This window comes from Gastrolobium bilobum, unplaced genomic scaffold (genome assembly GCF_033153095.1).
Source record: "Gastrolobium bilobum isolate Gb01-03AN ecotype WA unplaced genomic scaffold, APGP_CSIRO_Gbil_v1 utg4923, whole genome shotgun sequence".
In the NCBI taxonomy this organism is placed as follows: Eukaryota; Viridiplantae; Streptophyta; class Magnoliopsida; order Fabales; family Fabaceae; genus Gastrolobium; species Gastrolobium bilobum.
The window spans coordinates 330,526-347,386 of NW_026898411.1; the positions used below are offsets into that span (position 1 = coordinate 330,526).

The window sequence follows — 16,861 nt, forward strand, 5'->3', positions numbered from 1 at the left end:
AGACATAAACTTACGTTAATTATTTTAATAGAGAAATAAACATAAAGATATGGATTTTTCTGAAAAAAAGTAAAGATAAAAAAATAAAAATAAAAATTCTCTCTCTTTATATGTACCTTTTTACAAAAAAAAAATAAAAATAAAAATAAGTTGGTGTTCCTTAAAAAGACACACATTTCCCATACGGTGGAGTTAAAACTTAAGAATTGGGTTAAGTAGTTACAGGAGTGTGGTCACACGTGGTAGGCTTGGGTTTGGCATGTGGTGATAATGAAAAAACTGTTATAGAGAGGTCCAAGAGTGTGACGTTTACTTAACGAAACGCGGGGAGAAACCGAGGTACAGAAGATAAGTCAGTGCAAGATGAGCAATGTGGGGCCGAACCAGGATTAGGAAAGCAAAGGTATCTTTTGTTAAATTTTGGGTCCTCATCCCATAATGCAAAGGGCGATGCAAGCGTGTAACTGGCCCCACCACTTCAAGTTTTGTGGGGTTTACTGTTCCCAATCACACCACTAACCTACGAATTATTTATTTATTGTTATATTTGTTTTTATTGTGTGTGCAGTGTACCCAAGAATAATACTCATATCATATACCTTCTCTCACGAGAAAATAAAAAAAAATAAAAAAAATTGAAAAGCCAATCAAATTCACATTCACATCACCGTCATCATCATCGTTCTAACAACTCCGTTTCAGTCCACAGAACCTGTTGGCCATTTGCGTGGCGCACTTTCCGACATTCACTCGCCGTCGATCTGCTTTGCTTCTAACAACAATCCTCTGACGTAAGCCTCGCTCTGTACGATGTTTATCTCCACTTTATCATCAGTTTGTTGTTGAATTTTTGTGTTTTTTTTTTTCTTCCTCATTTTTTTTCTTACTAATTTTTAATTTTATATAGGAAGGAAGAGCTTCTTTCTCGGTACTTGAGCTCAGCTGGGTTTTCTTTTTGAGTAGATGACTTGGGAAATTGGAAGGGTTGGTAGTTAGTTGGTTTTACTTGGCTATGTGGGTTGCGCTTAATTGGAACCATGGTTGCGTGGGTGTGTTGTTTCTGGACTGTTGGGGATGAACTGAGGCTCATGAACTGTGATTCCGTGCTGTGACTTAATTTAGATATAATTAATTGTGTTTAGGAGTATTTGGATTAGGATTGGGGGTTCGTGATTGTGATCATGGAAGCTAGATTTGGTGCAGAGGCTTATCATTTTTATGGTGTGGGTGCTTCCTCAGGTATGGGGAAGAGGTCTTCAGAATGGGATTTGAATGATTGGAGATGGGATGGTGATCTTTTCATAGCTAGCCGGGTGAATCCGGTGGCTTCAGATGGTGTGGGAGTGGGACAACAATTTTTCCCTCTTGGGTCCGGGATCCCGGTGGCTGGGGGTTCCTCTAACAGCTCTTCTTCCTGCTCTGAGGAAGTAGATCTTAGGAATCCCAACGGGAACAAGGAAGGGGAGAAGAAAAGGAGAGTTATTGTGTTGGAAGATGATGGTTTGAATGAGGAAGCAGGTACCCTTAGCTTAAAGCTTGGTGGGCATGGTTCTCCTATGGTGGATAGGGAGATTGCTAGCTGGGATGGTATGAATGGGAAGAAGAGCAGAGTAGCTGGAGGTACTTCGAATCGAGCTGTTTGTCAAGTGGAGGACTGTGGTGCGGATCTGAGCAAAGCTAAGGATTACCACAGACGTCATAAAGTTTGTGAGATGCATTCTAAGGCAAGTAGGGCGCTCGTGGGAAATGCAATGCAGAGGTTCTGTCAACAATGTAGTAGGTAATTTCTCCATTCATTGCTTTTAATTTTTGCTGTCGTTGATCAGTTAGGAATTTGTTTTACATATTTGCGTATGTGTATGAAGGAAATAAATGGTATTGAGTACAATACCAAACATAGTTAGGTAACCCCAAAAATACTATAACGATATAGCGGATAGCGGTATAGCCGCTGCAGTGCAGTGAGGCAAACTTGCCAGAAAACCAAGGTGAACAAAACAGAGGCACTGTGGAACCGCAAACACAGGCAAACTGGGGTGAGCTTGCCAAAAAAAATAATGAAATTGTGATGGGCTTGCCAGAAAGTGAATCAAGAGAGGAAGGAGTCGAGAAATAGGGTTTGAAATTTCGAATGATCACATTATTAGAAAAAAAAGTCAAAAGTCAATTATATCCCCGAGTTACATAGGGGCAAATATGGAATTTGTCCTTCCTTCACTATAGCAGTATGATTGCGGCCGCCATTGCATATCATTGTGTTGCATAGTGGAAATTGCGGTGGGAGGACGCTACGTGCATCTATAGCGCGATTGCCTGTGATAGTGGCACTAGTTATAACCTAGGAGATGTTTTTTGGTGGGCTTGGAACATGGTAGTCCCTTCCCACAATAGAAAAAGGAGAGGGATTGAGAGGGAAAAAATCAAAAAGGGAGTGATAGAAATGGAATAAAATTTTCCATTTATGGGAAAGAGACCACTGAATAAGTGGTGGGCATAATAAATTTTTCAATAGCCTAGATACCAAGATTTAACAGATCACTGATGAAGGCCTCAGAATATCATTGATTTTATTTAACAGTCTTTGTGCCATCATTTGTTATTTATTTTGATGCAAGCATTTAAGTTTTAAATCACTCCATTTCATGACATTCTTTTACTCTATCAACAGGTTTCACATGCTTCAAGAGTTCGATGAAGGAAAGAGAAGCTGTCGAAGACGCTTGGCAGGCCATAATAAACGAAGAAGGAAAACAAATCATGAAGTTGTTCCTAATGGAACTTCACTAAATGATGATCAGACTAGTAGTTATCTGTTGATAAGTTTATTGAAGATACTTTCAAATATGCATTGTGAGTATTTCTTTAAATCATTATCTTCGCAACTCGAGCCTAGAGTAGTTGGTTTAATGTACGAACTGCTTGATTATTTTATATGGCATTGATTGATGCCTGTTTCTGTTGTTTGAAATGATGAAAGGCATGGTATTAATTTAAACTATTCCTTCCCATCCATAACTGCTATGTTAATAGCTGAAGGAAAGTGGTTTGATCAGTTGCAAATATGGTTTTGAAAGCTGTATTTTGTCAGGCTAGACATGTTAACTATGGAAGAAAGGTTTCTTACTTAAGGTATAAACCTGTAGGTCCAGTTATTGGTATGGACTTCCATATAGAATCAGTTCTAACTAGGCCAACACTTGTTTTGGCAGAAAAATGCATGGAGGAAATTATCCTTTTCCTCAAGTTTCTATTTTAGTTTAGGTTGTTCACTTAATTTCTATGGAAAATAATGTGCCGGATGGAAAACAGGATATGCACAAGAAGGTAGTATTAAATTATTTTCATCCTTGCTGCTATTGTAGGGAATGATTGTTGAGCTTTAAGAACTACGAGATGGCTAGAATGGTTGAGATATAGGATTTTTTAGTTTTCAAAAGGAAGAAGCTGGATCTAACAGGTTAGAAGAGAGCAAGGAAAATCTGACCTTGGTTTTTGTGTGTTTGTCAACTTTAACCTAGTGAGCTCTTTTCTCAAGGTTAGTTTCCACTAATAAGCGTCTGTACGTAGTTGACAAACAAAACATGGAATAAATATTCTTAAGTTGTGGCAATAAGATATACTATCTAGTTAGTAAACTCCCACAAAATCCTAAGAGTGGACCCTCATCATTGAATTTCAAACTCAAGTAAACTTGCTGCACCTTGGAAAGTTGTGATGAAGCATTACTTATGCTACTCACTTCTAACATGTACTTTTAGCATATGAAATCAATTTCTTAGTGTTCTAATTGCTGGTCAAGCATGATTACCTTTCATTTCTCTCAATTTTGCTGAACAGAAAAAAAAAAAAAAAAATCTAAGTTGGTGCCTTTCTAAATTGGTATCTTTCTTTCACCAGGCATTTAGGTTTTAGGTCTTTTTTATTATTTTAACAACTGACTAACTAGTTGCACATGCCTTCAAAGCACAATGGAAAATCGTAGTGGTAAATTGAGAATAAGTTGTTTTGTCAAATAATTTGTGGCTGTTTGATATTGTGAATACATAGAATAATCTGATGCCAGTGCATATGCCAATTAAACATAAGATTTATGAGGAACTTTGATGATATCCATTTATAAATCCATCTTATTCTTGAAGTTGTCTAAAGCTAACATGAGTTATGTTCATCTCTTTATTAAGTTGGCCTGAGAGATCAATGATTGGCCTCTAAAGGAGGATATGGGGGTTACAATATTAGTGGACAGTTTGAAAATGATAAAGATACAAGACTCTATAATAATTTTTGTTCTCCTCCATTGGAGAATAAGTATGTTTCAGTAATGGGCATACAATCAACTTTAGGTATCTGAAAATATTTTGCTTATGTAAAAATGTCAATCATATTGATGTTATGAGCTTATGAGACTAATTATTTTCATAGCAATGAGGCACTTATTTATTACAGCATATGGGGAGGATGACATTTGGGATAATTAATGACATCTAATTGTGTTTGCTTATTAAGAATCTTTTCATATCTGTTTCTTTGATTAGTATTTCTGCTACGACTGTGGCTTTTTGGGGACGGATAATGACTTTTTAATGAATTATAGCTGACAGGTCAGATCAGACTACAGATCAGGATCTACTAACTCATCTTCTAAGGAACCTTGCTAGGCAGAATAGTGAACAAGGGGGGAAGAACTTGTCTAACCTTTTGCGGGAACCAGAGAATTTATTGAAAGAAGGGGGTTCATCTAGGACGTCAGAGATGGTTTCAACTTTATTCTCCAATGGTTCTCAAGGCTCTCCAACTGTTATAAGACAACATCAAACTGTATCTATGACTAAAATGCAACAAGTGATGCAGACACATGATGCTAGGGCTGCTGATCAGCAAACCATGTCTTCTATAAAGCCCAGCATTTCAAACAGTCCTCCTATTTACTCAGAAGCCAGAGACAGTACTACTGGACAGATCAAGATGAATAATTTTGATTTGAATGACATATATATTGACTCAGATGATGGCATGGAAGATATAGAAAGATTGCCTGTCTCTACAAATCTTGGGACTAGCTCTCTTGATTACCCATGGACACAACAAGATTCTCATCAGTCAAGTCCACCTCAAACGAGTGGAAATTCAGATTCTGCATCTGCGCAGTCCCCTTCTAGTTCCAGTGGAGAAGCTCAGGTATGTTTGTCTTGCTACATTATTTTGAAGTAGCTATTCTTCTTATGCCCTTTTATACTGTCCTTGCACTCAAATGCAAGCGAACAACTCGTTCCCATGATTCAGATTATGTGACTTCCTATAGAAAATTAGAAATTAATGGTGTTTTGCAGAAATTACCCCGTAAGTTTGTTATGCTTAAGTTAGTGTGTGGTCTTGGTTCTTGAACATTTTGGTGCTGTCATGACATGCTGTGCCAGCTTGGTGGTATGATTATAACTGCTTCGTTAATTGTTCTCTGCAAGTAACCAAGAAGTAATATGGCCCAGGGCCTTTGATTGGCTTATTTACTTGATTTCTGAGGAATATTTGAAGAATGGATGTTGGTGTTTTAGAAGAGGGGGGGTTGAATTCTGAGAGTTTTATTATTTTTTATTTCAATTTTTTTTTTTTTTGAATTTGTTTGAAGGGAGGTTTTGAGACCTAGTGAGAACTGAGAAGTATCTTGATCATTCTTGTTCTTACATGATAACTCTGTATGTGTTTATGCTACTTCATAGTATGCCGTCCTTCTTTGTACTGTATAGTAATGCATACACCTGCACAAATCCTGGTTTAAATAGCATGTCTGGATTTGGCCTTTTCTCTGCTATGTAAGCATTCACCTGACTTTAGTATGTTATATGATGTTGGAGCACCCTGTAGTTATGGCGGTGAGAAAGACAATGTTGGGCCTTCCTTAGGTGTCCAACGTACTGCTTGTTTAGGTTGCTGGAAAAAATATTGTTTATTACAACTGCTTACTCTATGCCTTCTTGTAAATCTCATTATGGTACTATCTCTCATGCCCTTCCCCAAAAGAAAAATTGAAACACAAAAAAGAATAATTCAATAAATATTGGTAATTATTTCCCTTTTTCTTGCCTAGGTTATTGAGAAATGGATTTTTTTTTTTACATTAAATTTGTTATCTATTTTGAGATTGTTGTCATTTAACTGTTATTTTTTTGTTTCCACCATTCAGAGTCGCACAGATCGAATTGTTTTTAAACTCTTCGGCAAAGATCCGAATGATTTTCCACTTTTACTTAGAGCACAGGTATTTTAAGCTTTCTAAAGCAGCTGAGAGTAACTGCCTTTCATTTTTCTTTTGAGATTTAATCACACTGGGGGTTTTATTGCTAGATTATTGACTGGTTATCCCACAGTCCTACCGATATTGAGAGCTACATACGACCTGGTTGTATTGTTTTGACCCTTTATCTGCGTCAGGCTGAGGCTGTGTGGGAGGAAGTAAGTTTTTTCCTTCTAAAACTATTAGCATGTGTACCTGGGTGGTTATTTCTGTTAACAGGGACACTCTTGCCTTATATGACTTGGTTGGTTTTTTGCAGCTTTGCTACGATCTGACCTCCAGTTTAAATAGGCTGTTGGATGTCTCAGATGATACTTTTTGGAGAACTGGATGGGTTCACATCAGGGTGCAGCATCAGATGGCCTTCATTCTCAATGGTCTCTTGCCATGTCTCTGTTGTTGTTGTTATTAGGGGTCAAGATAACAGGAGTCAGAAATTTCTTTCAGTATCATTAATAAATTGAGTTCTGTCGAATAAGTACATTATCTGTTTAAAAGTCTGAAGTCCTTGTTGTGACAAGTTGTCTATATTAAAGATTTGTATCTACGTCTAATTTGTGTCTTAGCTACATACATAACTTTGGTGAACTGCATTGAGCATTGATATAATTTTATTGGGCTTCTAGTGTTGTCTACAGTCTACATTGTTGTTATTGTTACTATGGTTTGTGTATCAAGTTACTAAATTATTCAGGATTAGTAATATTTATTTATATGATAGGCATCTTACTGCAATTTTTATGCTGTAGGTCAAGTTGTCATAGATACATCCCTACCTTTCAGAAGGAACCATTATAGTAAGATTTTGACTGTTAGTCCAATTGCCGTACCAGCATCAAAGAGAGCTCAATTTTCTGTTAAGGGGGTCAACCTGATACGCCCTGCCACTAGGTAATCTCTATTGCTTGAATTGTCTATCCTTTGCATGTTCGTAGTTAAACACAAACTTCAAAAGAGACTTGGCCCTACTCTTTAAGTTCCAGGATTTTGTTTAAATATGTGTTTTTTTTTTTTTTTTGTTGGCTTAAAAGTTAAAATGTTATATGACCCTAAAACCTACCCTCAGGTTAATGTGTGCTTTGGAAGGGAAATATCTGGTCTGTGAAGATGCTCACGAGTCAACAGATCAATACTCCAAGGAGCTTGATGAACATCAATGCATCCAGTTTTCATGTTCTGTCCCTGAGATGAATGGAAGAGGATTTATTGAGGTGCTTTCTCTTCACTCTCACATATTATCAACAGAAAAAAGTAGGAAGGGAATACAGGCTAGTTGTTATTCAATGAAGGGGATAGGCAAATTCCTCTACCACCCCATTTTTACTCTTATTGTACACTTTCATGCACACTGGTTACTGTTGAGTTTTAGCAGTGTTCTAACTCATAAGTTGTGTCATCCGATTCTTACTGTCATATAAATGCACCCATTTACTAGTTTGCCATATTTTTAACTGAAGATAAGCAATCATGTACTAATGCTATGTGGCTGAGCTTTATATACATATATTTTTGATTTGCTAGATTGAGGACCAGGGTTTGAGTAGCAGCTTCTTTCCTTTCATAGTTGTGGAGGAGGATGTTTGCTCAGAAATCTGCGTGCTCGAGTCCCTACTAGAATTAAGTGAAACTGATCCAGATATTGAAGGAACTGGAAAAATTAAAGCCAAAAGTCAAGCCATGGATTTCATTCATGAAATGGGTTGGCTTCTTCACAGAAGCCAATTGAAATCTAGGATGGTTCACTTGAACGCAAGTGCTGATCTCTTTCCATTAGAACGGTTTAAGTGGCTTATGGAGTTTTCTATGGACCGTGATTGGTGTGCAGTAGTAAAAAAACTGTTGAACTTACTGCTTGCTGGAACTGTGAATACCGGAGATCACCCTTCCCTGGATGTTGCACTTTCAGAGATGGGTCTCCTTCACAGAGCTGTAAGGAGAAATAGCAAGCAGTTAGTGGAGCTGCTTTTGGGATATGTTCCTGAGAATATTTCCGATAGACTAGGAACTGAAGACAAGCCACTAGTTGATGGAGAGAATCAGAGCTTCTTGTTTAGACCTGATGTTGTTGGTCCTGGTGGTTTGACACCAGTCCATATTGCAGCTGGGAAAGATGGTTCTGAGGATGTACTGGACGCTTTAACTAATGATCCTTCCATGGTAAAATTTCTTCTATCTTAAATTAAATCAGTGTGAGAATATATTTCTTTTGATATGTTGGAGAGATTTCTTCTAGGTTTTATTTGGACATTCATTGGTACTTTTAGTTATTGCACATTTTGTGGGTCATCATATCTGAATTTTACGTTTAACTGTTACAATTATTTGAATTCTTGTCACCCTACCGTTAGTTTAATTGTTTTTAAATTTTTATTGGGTGTAAATCTAATCAATCTGTGTTATCCAGATACTAACAATGTGTATCGCTGGTTGACGTACCAAACTACTCCTGTTTCTAATGTAGTCTAACTTCACTGTGAATACCAAACTACTCACATGTCTAATATAGTACTGGGTATTGTGTGAATGAGCTGAATGATGAAGCCCCCACCCCCTCTTGTAGATGTAGGAAGAAAAGAAAGTGATGCATCAAAATCATTTTCCTATTCTATGCATCAAAATCATTTTCCTATTCTTTCTCTGGTTGGAAATTTGGAGCATCGTGTGTTCAGGTTATTGCTCCAAAAAGTAACATGGGACTTTTAATGCAGGTGGGAATTGAGGCATGGAAGAATGCTCGTGACAGCACAGGCTCCACACCTGAGGATTATGCACGTTTACGGGGTCATTATACTTACATTCACTTGGTGCAGAAAAAAATTAACAAGAGACAAGGAGCAGCTCATGTGGTGGTTGAGATTCCCAGCAATCTTACAGAGTGCAATGCAAAGCAGAAGCAAAATGAGTTGTCCACCTGCTTCGAGATTGCGAAGGCTGAAGAAAGACGTGGCCAAGGGCACTGTAAACTTTGTGATACTAAAATTTCTTGTAGAACTGCAGTAGGCAGGTCTTTGGTATACAGGCCTGCAATGCTCTCAATGGTGGCCATAGCAGCAGTCTGTGTCTGTGTGGCCCTTCTGTTCAAAACATCACCCACTGTCCAATATATGTTCCGACCCTTCAGATGGGAATCTTTGGATTTTGGAACAAGCTAAGGTTCCTTAACTAGCAACGAAATAAAACTTGATAGGTAATATAAGGATGCGTTCATAGACCGAATGACTGAGATTTCCTGTAGGACTGGTTCTTTGTATTGGCTAAGTTGTGCAATATTTTTTACATATTTGTTATCCTTCAATGGTCTTCATTGTACAATGTATGCGGATGTAACTCTTCTTCAGACACTATTTGGTAGGATCCTTCATATTTAAGTGTAATACTTGAATGGAATCTTCAAAATGTACCATTTAAGTGTAATATTTAAATGTAATATTTTTCTTAAATTATGGCAATTTATCGATTAATTTGGTTGAACTAGGCAAGTTTGCAAACGCAACAAAGTTCTTTATATTAAGGATGTGCATGATAACTTTTCTGGAATCAATTCTTTTTCAATTTCTGTTTCCGGGAACAGAAATGAATAGGAAACTCGTTTGGTAAAACTGGTTTAATTTTTTGTTCCCGGGATGAACCAGTTTAATTTTTATGCTGGAGAACAGAAAAAAGAATCAAAATATTTCTGTTTTTTTGTTCTCGGGCACAAAATAAGAAACATTTATCTCTCTCAATCACTCTCCACCTCTACCATCATCACCACTAGCACCATCATCCCGACACGACTGTCGCCACCATCGTACCACTAGTGTCGTCGTCACCACCACGATGCCACCGCCACCATTACCACCACCTCTACCCATTTTTACCACCATGCCACCGTCACCACCACCACAACTACCACCGCCACCACCACTATCATCGTCACCACCACTACCGCCATCAACCACCACCACTGTCACCAACCAACACTATCATTGCTACAGCCACTACCGTCACTACCGCCGTCGTCGCTGCCGCCGCCACCAACCACCACCACCATCGTCACAGCCATTATCATCACCACCGCCACCGCCACCATTACACCACCCCCGCCACTACCACCGCCATCACCACCACCGCCACCACCATGATGCCTTTACAACCACCACCACCATGCCACTGTTACCACTGTTGCCGCCACCAACCACCATACCCACCACCATTGTCGCAGCCACTGCTGTCACCTCCACCACCACTATTCCCACCACTACCGCCGCCGCCACCATTATCACCGCCATTGCCGCAGCCACTGCCGTCACAACCACCACCACTATCTTCACCACGTCACTGCCACCACCACTATTGTACCGTCGCCGCCACCACCACCACCACAACCACACCATATGAAAGGAACACTACAAAAAATTCGCTAATTAGGTACAGTAGTTTCGGGACATTTAAAATAAATGTGGTAATTTAAAATAAAAAAATCAAATTTAATTTATTACGCTCACCACAAAAGGAAAAAATAAAAAAGAGTCTCACAAAAATTTTAAAAACAAGTGTAGCGTTGTAGTGAGGTGTTTCTCTCTCTCATCATTTTGCATTTTTAAAATCCTTTTTATTTAGTCATGGTAAAAACATTAATGCTCACTTCATTTCACAAAATTTCTAGATCTGAAAATTTTGTAGCTTCTATTTGTTGTTTTTTCTTCTCCGCGCTCTTTAGATCTATTGCTTATGATATTATCCTTATTCTATTTTTTGATTTTTTTTTCTTTTTCTGGTTTCGTTTCGATTTCACAAAACCCCTTAGGTATCCCCGATTTTCATTTTTCTCTGATTTTGTTTTCGTGTAGATCTATTTTTTTTTTTATTAGATTTCAGCTATGGCTTCGGTCATGTGGTTGGCGCTGAGGTTAAAGCGACTGGGGAGTCTTATCAAAAGCCTCTGCTATGGTGCACACATACCCCAAATCTAAAGATTATTTTACTGTTAGTTTCGGATTTTACTCATGTTTCTGATTTTAGTAATTTCTAATCCAAAACCTTTTGATTATCAAGTTTTTTGTTGATTAGGGGGGCTATAGAGATTCCAAAGAAGTACGATTTGAGCATTTGTATGTTGAAGGGGATGCATATATTGGAACCAGAGCACTGCCAACCCTAGTGAATTCCACCATGAATGCCATAGAGGTATTGCTTTTTGTGATTGAATAGCAGGTCACCTTCTACCATTCCAAATTTCTGTGTTTTTCTGGTTAATAAAAAGCTTGTTGTTAATGTAAAGACTACACAGAGGTGAAAAGTTTAAGAGTGAGCTTTATATAAAAGCAATACTTAATACTCATTGTTCTGGACCCTGAACCTGGGTTGTCTACATGGAACTCGATGCCTCTTTGTTATTTTACTATCTCCTGCTTGTTTTTTATTTTTATTTTGATTTTATTTTACTATTTTAACTTTTAAAATACAATGCTTAATCTTAATTTGTATTAGGTTATGTAACCATTGTAAACAAACAAACAAAATATGCATTGAGATTTCAAAGTTAAAGGGCAATGATTTTAAATTAGCCTTATTTATATGAAACTGTTCATTTTATGCAGCTCCGATATTCAGATGAGCTCCGGTCATCGGCGAAAGAGGGAAGGATTATATGTTATGATGTGGGTGATGAAAACGGTGATGTTGATGATGCAAAGAAAGGGGCTTTCTTTACCTTTAAAGGAAGTAGTGTCTGTCAATATATTAAAGCAACTTTTTATTAAGACCAAGTGAACAGTCTTCTAGTGTGTTGGTATGCAACTTTTTATTCTCTTTCCCTGATCTCATATATATTAATGCTTATTTGTTTTTTCTTTTTTCCTTTATTAAATAACTGCATTTTTTGAGTTGTCTTACTAAACTACAAAAAAAGAAAAGGAAGATTTACCATAAAGGAACAAAGAACCACATTATTTTACACGGAATCACCAGTTCTTATTATTTCATAATGAGTATCTGCCTTAATAATGTATGGCCTTATAGTTATCCTAAGTTCGAAGGAATAACTCATTTATCTACTCTCTGTCCAGGAATTCTATGGTGGGAAGAAGGACTTGGCCAAAATTCAAAGTGATGTTGAATCATTTATATGTGCAGTGATGCCAGGAAGTAGCTCTCGACAAATTCATCCAACTTCTAGTATATATGTATATATTATTATATTTATAATAGAAAAATGATTTTATTATTATTTTAATTAACTAATGACGTTATAGATGATGGCAAAGATATTCTTTTATATATATATATATAGTCAATTAGTCTCATTTCAATCAGCATTGTTGTTGACGGAACAAACTGAAGTAGCTTATTATTGTTCCCTCATGCGGGCTTCTGTATACTAGAGATAATAGTAATTTGCAATATGCCACGAGCTCAATTTTCAACTTTCCAAGTCAAATAGGGGGCACATAGGTTCTGCAAGATTGAGAGCCACAAAGTATAATTATGTTATGTGTTTTATTTAAGTATTGCCTTTTGGTCTCTTTGAAATTGCCACTGAAAATCACATGTGGTATGTTAATAAGAAAGCACGAGTGAGATGATTAGTAGGTTCACTGGTTACGAGTTGATTAAGCAATGAAATAGTATTATTATAAGAAACAATTGAGGGAGTGTAGAGTAGTTTCTTCAAGTGATAGACTTGTGGACGCGAAGATTGAAGGGCACCATACTTAGATAGGACAAAACCCCTATTTTTTTATTTTTAAATTTTTCATTATATCTGAATTAACATCTATTAAGATCGAAGGGCACCATATTTAGATAGCACATATCTGAATTTTTGATTATACTCTGTTTAATGGATATAATTGACCTTTTACTTGATCAAACACATTATCTGACTGCAGTTGCTCTGCTACAGGGAATTGAAGCATTGGCCTATCAACTTGGAAGGCCAGTTGAAGCCAATCCTGTATCTGCCCTTGACACTTATTCTCAAATTTCTAGGATTACTTGGCTTTAATATTAATTGCTAATTTCTGATTTCTCTGTTTCTAGGTCTTTTGCAGAAAGGGTAGTTTTCTTTCTGCATCTGGAGTATGCACATTCCTAGTAATATATGACACTCTTTACTCAATACTTGATGTTTGTGTATTTATTGTGATAGAAGCTTGTTGTTGGAAATTGATTAATATGTTTTCCCCGTGGAGTTTATCGCATTATTTACTTGTTGTAACTTACGTGATAACTTACTGTCAGTTAAAAATATAGTTAGTATGTGACTAGGTTGGTAGAACTCTATTGTTTGTATCTTTTCCCTTAATTTGATAGAAGTCACAGGACTTGCCAAAAGAGAAAAGATTGAGTAAAGTACACTCATTTCCTTGATGTTTAGAGTAATTACACATGATGTTGTACTTGTATGGTTGAATTTAGTCTTCCCAATAGTTATATGTTCTAAGGCTGATGTCGATATCTTGTATTAATCTTTTTTCTTCATGTCATAGGCCCTAGTTATCTATGTTTACGATTGACCAAAGTTTTGAGAGTTTTGTTTATTTAGGTAAACTTCCAAATTCCAACTCAGTTTCGAAAGCAACAGCCGGCTCTTATGCTTCAAAGTTCACAGGTTATATTTATTTGCAACTTATTTTTGTTTAAAATCTTAAGGCTAAGGATTATATGCTGTATTGAAATGTAGGTGACAGATAAAGAAGCTGGTTATAGTACAATTTGCTTCAAAACGTCAAATGTCTAACACTGATTTCTTTCAATTACATGGTTAATGTACAGAAGTCTGGTAACGTATGGTTTAGTTTTTATTTTGTAGTCTTTTGGTGGACATAATGAGGAGCTGGTCTAAACTCTTGTAGCAGTTGATGAATTGATATGTTCAGTTGTCTTACTAGAGGTTGAACGTGTTCGTAAGATGTAGAACAAAAAATTATTTTGTGTTGTTGCTTCAAAGAAGCGTGTTATTATTTAAGTTTGAATCGTCAACATGGAAATGTTCTTTTAACCGACCAGCCAAGTGATAATTCTTCTCTGTACACTAATTATTTTGCAATGATAATCTTCGAAACAGTATAGTGGAAACAAATGTATATATTTCTGAGTTTATCATGGTGTACAATGTAAATTGTTATTTTCTTACTGGGCTTATACCCAGGCTCCTGGATTCATCACCTATGTGAACACCTTACCTTTCCTCCCTCATATGAAGAGGTTTTACATCTTGGTGCAAATCTATACAAGGTTAATCTATTTAGATTATAACAAAGTAAAATTTATGGATCTTATTTTTATTTATGAGAAAAAATTGACAGCATGCAAATTCAATTTGAAGTTTGGTTTTACAGGTTACACAGTTAAACAACATTAACATATTAAAAAAATAGCCACGTTTGGCTATAATTTTTTTTAAAAAATAACATTATATTAGCCACGGTTAAAATGTGCCTAAATAAGGATATTACACTTTCTTTTACAATTATTAGCTACGATTTATTGAGTGGCTAAATTACTATAAATGTGGCTAAATAAATGTTACCACATTCATAGAGAGTGTGGTTATACAAAACAATAAACGTTGCTAAAATATTGCAACGCCATGATTGGCCACATTTATCAAAAGTGTGGTATCTTTATTTAGCCACATTTGTTTAGCCAATTAGCCATGTTACTAAACGTGGCTAAACACCACTTTTTTGGTAGTGGAAAGTGATGATCCAAATTTTTTTATATTTAATAGAAATTATTTTTTATTATATTATTTGTTGTGTTATCAAACACAATTCTCGTTCTCAGAATAAAAATAGAACATGTTATCAAACACATTTTTTTTCTCAGAAATTGTTCCAAGGCACAGAAATAGAAAAGAATTGTTTCTTTTCAGAAACAGTGCTAGAGAACACACCCTAAGCCACTAGGATTGTTTTAGTGGTGAGAAGTTTAGATAGTTTGTATTAGGTTATTTTCAATTTTTACTTATATCAATAAAAGCTCTTTTTACTAAATTTTTTAATAAAATTGTGTACTCAAAATTCAAATTCAAAATCACTAGTTAAGTTGTAACAATTTCGTACTAGTTAATTTACGTTCTTGATGAATTTTCAGTTTTGTCTTATGATGAGCTAATTTGAATGATAATTAAATTGAAATTGTAAATGTCAAATTTTGTACATGTTTGAATTTGTTTAAACTATAAAAAAAATTAATACAAAAACTTTCTTACAAATATTTTAATATAAGATATTTTGAATACAATATTTGATCAAAGAAAGAGGTGCACTTTAGAAGAAAAAACATGGAGTAATAACTGTCAATTGAAAAATTTAATGTTGTTTCCAAAAAATAAATAAAAATTTAATGGTTTATATTGGGATAAAATGTTACACTAACAACAAATTATAAAATAATTAAAGCTTATTATGTAGATTTTGTAATTAATTGTAATAGGCTAATAGCTTTGCATTTTATTTTTCGAAGTCTACTACTCACTTTGAAGAGCTAAATCCTCTTTGAGTAATGTAAATAATGTATATGTTTCAATCTACATTGACCTAACTTATCATGTTCACCTGTGTTTTAGAACTGTCTAAAAGGAATGCCAAGTTTTCTTTTAGAATATGTACCCACCAAAAAAATGTTTTCTTTTAGAAAAAATAAATCTTTTGCTTTCTTGCGGTTTAATACGTAGAGGGCTAAGAGAAGTCGACGACGTGAGAGATTGTCAACTGCAGCGCTTTTGTCCTTTTTTGGTTCATTTACCCGGACACGTTTTCCTTGGCGGATGTCGCCAGAATCAACTTGGGTATCCACATAAATTAAGACAGTATTGATGGGGGCAGAACCCGTAGCAAATGTAGACGGAATGGTGGAAGAAGAGTTATTTTCAACATAAACAGAAGGAGTTTCCACCGTAGTCCCTTTCACGATAGCACTTTTCTTCATACAAGCAAAAAAGCGTGAATCCATTATTTTGTCTGAAAAACAGAAGAGAGTTAGAAATTACATGTTGAATACTGGCTTTACACAGTATATTAATATTTACTTACTAAATTTTCTTCGAACCCATTCCAATGAATGCCCATTTTCTAGAATTGGTCGAGGAGCAGTAGAGGTGTTTTCCTTCGTCAATTGACGGGCTAAACTTCTAAACCAATCATAAGTTTCGAACTCGTGTGATAAATTCTTTGGATTATGTAAGAACACGTGGGCTGAAGGAGTATAATGAGCTCGGTTCCAAGATAAAAGGAACCGAGGAAGTCCGTCTTGATCTAAAAAGAAGGCCGAAAGTGTGGCATTTTGAGAAGACGACGAAGAAGCAGATGGAGTAGAAGGGAGAGCTTCAGGAGTGCAAATTTTGAAGTAATCTTCCTTAAAGTTTTTCCAGTTATCTTCAAATGTGGTACACCATTTCAATCCAAGCCGAGCTTTTAAAGAAACTCAACTATGGCGGATGCTCCCGTTCTCAATGGCGTTACGGAACACCGCAAAAAGACATAATAACACCCGGGTAGAATAGGTGAACTCATATGCCTGGCAAATTAGTTCAAAAATACTTAAAAAAACACTACCCGTTAGGATGAAGTTGAGAAGCAG

General features: G+C 36.2%; 2 protein-coding genes across 3 annotated transcripts; both read left to right on the top strand.

The window, feature by feature from the left end:
• Positions 1 to 593: 593 nt before the first annotated feature.
• On the top strand, positions 594 to 9,709 carry LOC133315928 (squamosa promoter-binding-like protein 1). 2 transcript variants are annotated; one of them, XM_061517610.1, is made up of 11 exons: positions 594 to 805; positions 908 to 1,780; positions 2,669 to 2,850; positions 4,595 to 5,178; positions 6,182 to 6,256; positions 6,343 to 6,450; positions 6,552 to 6,669; positions 7,042 to 7,183; positions 7,359 to 7,503; positions 7,814 to 8,449; positions 9,001 to 9,709. In XM_061517610.1, the coding sequence occupies exons 2-11, from the start codon at positions 1,182 to 1,184 to the stop codon at positions 9,442 to 9,444; spliced, it is 3,033 nt and encodes a 1,010-aa protein (XP_061373594.1). In that variant the 5' UTR covers positions 594 to 805; positions 908 to 1,181; the 3' UTR covers positions 9,445 to 9,709. The 2 variants fall into 2 exon arrangements, with proteins under 2 accessions (XP_061373594.1, XP_061373593.1); XM_061517609.1 differs by having other exon boundaries at positions 594 to 791.
• Positions 9,710 to 11,154: 1,445 nt separating this feature from the next.
• On the top strand, positions 11,155 to 14,344 carry LOC133315959 (uncharacterized). The gene is made up of 7 exons (XM_061517646.1): positions 11,155 to 11,163; positions 11,345 to 11,461; positions 11,875 to 12,003; positions 12,328 to 12,459; positions 13,179 to 13,229; positions 13,316 to 13,369; positions 13,821 to 14,344. Exons 1-7 carry the CDS (start codon positions 11,155 to 11,157, stop codon positions 13,956 to 13,958), a joined length of 630 nt encoding a protein of 209 aa, XP_061373630.1. The 3' UTR covers positions 13,959 to 14,344.
• Positions 14,345 to 16,861: the final 2,517 nt, after the last annotated feature.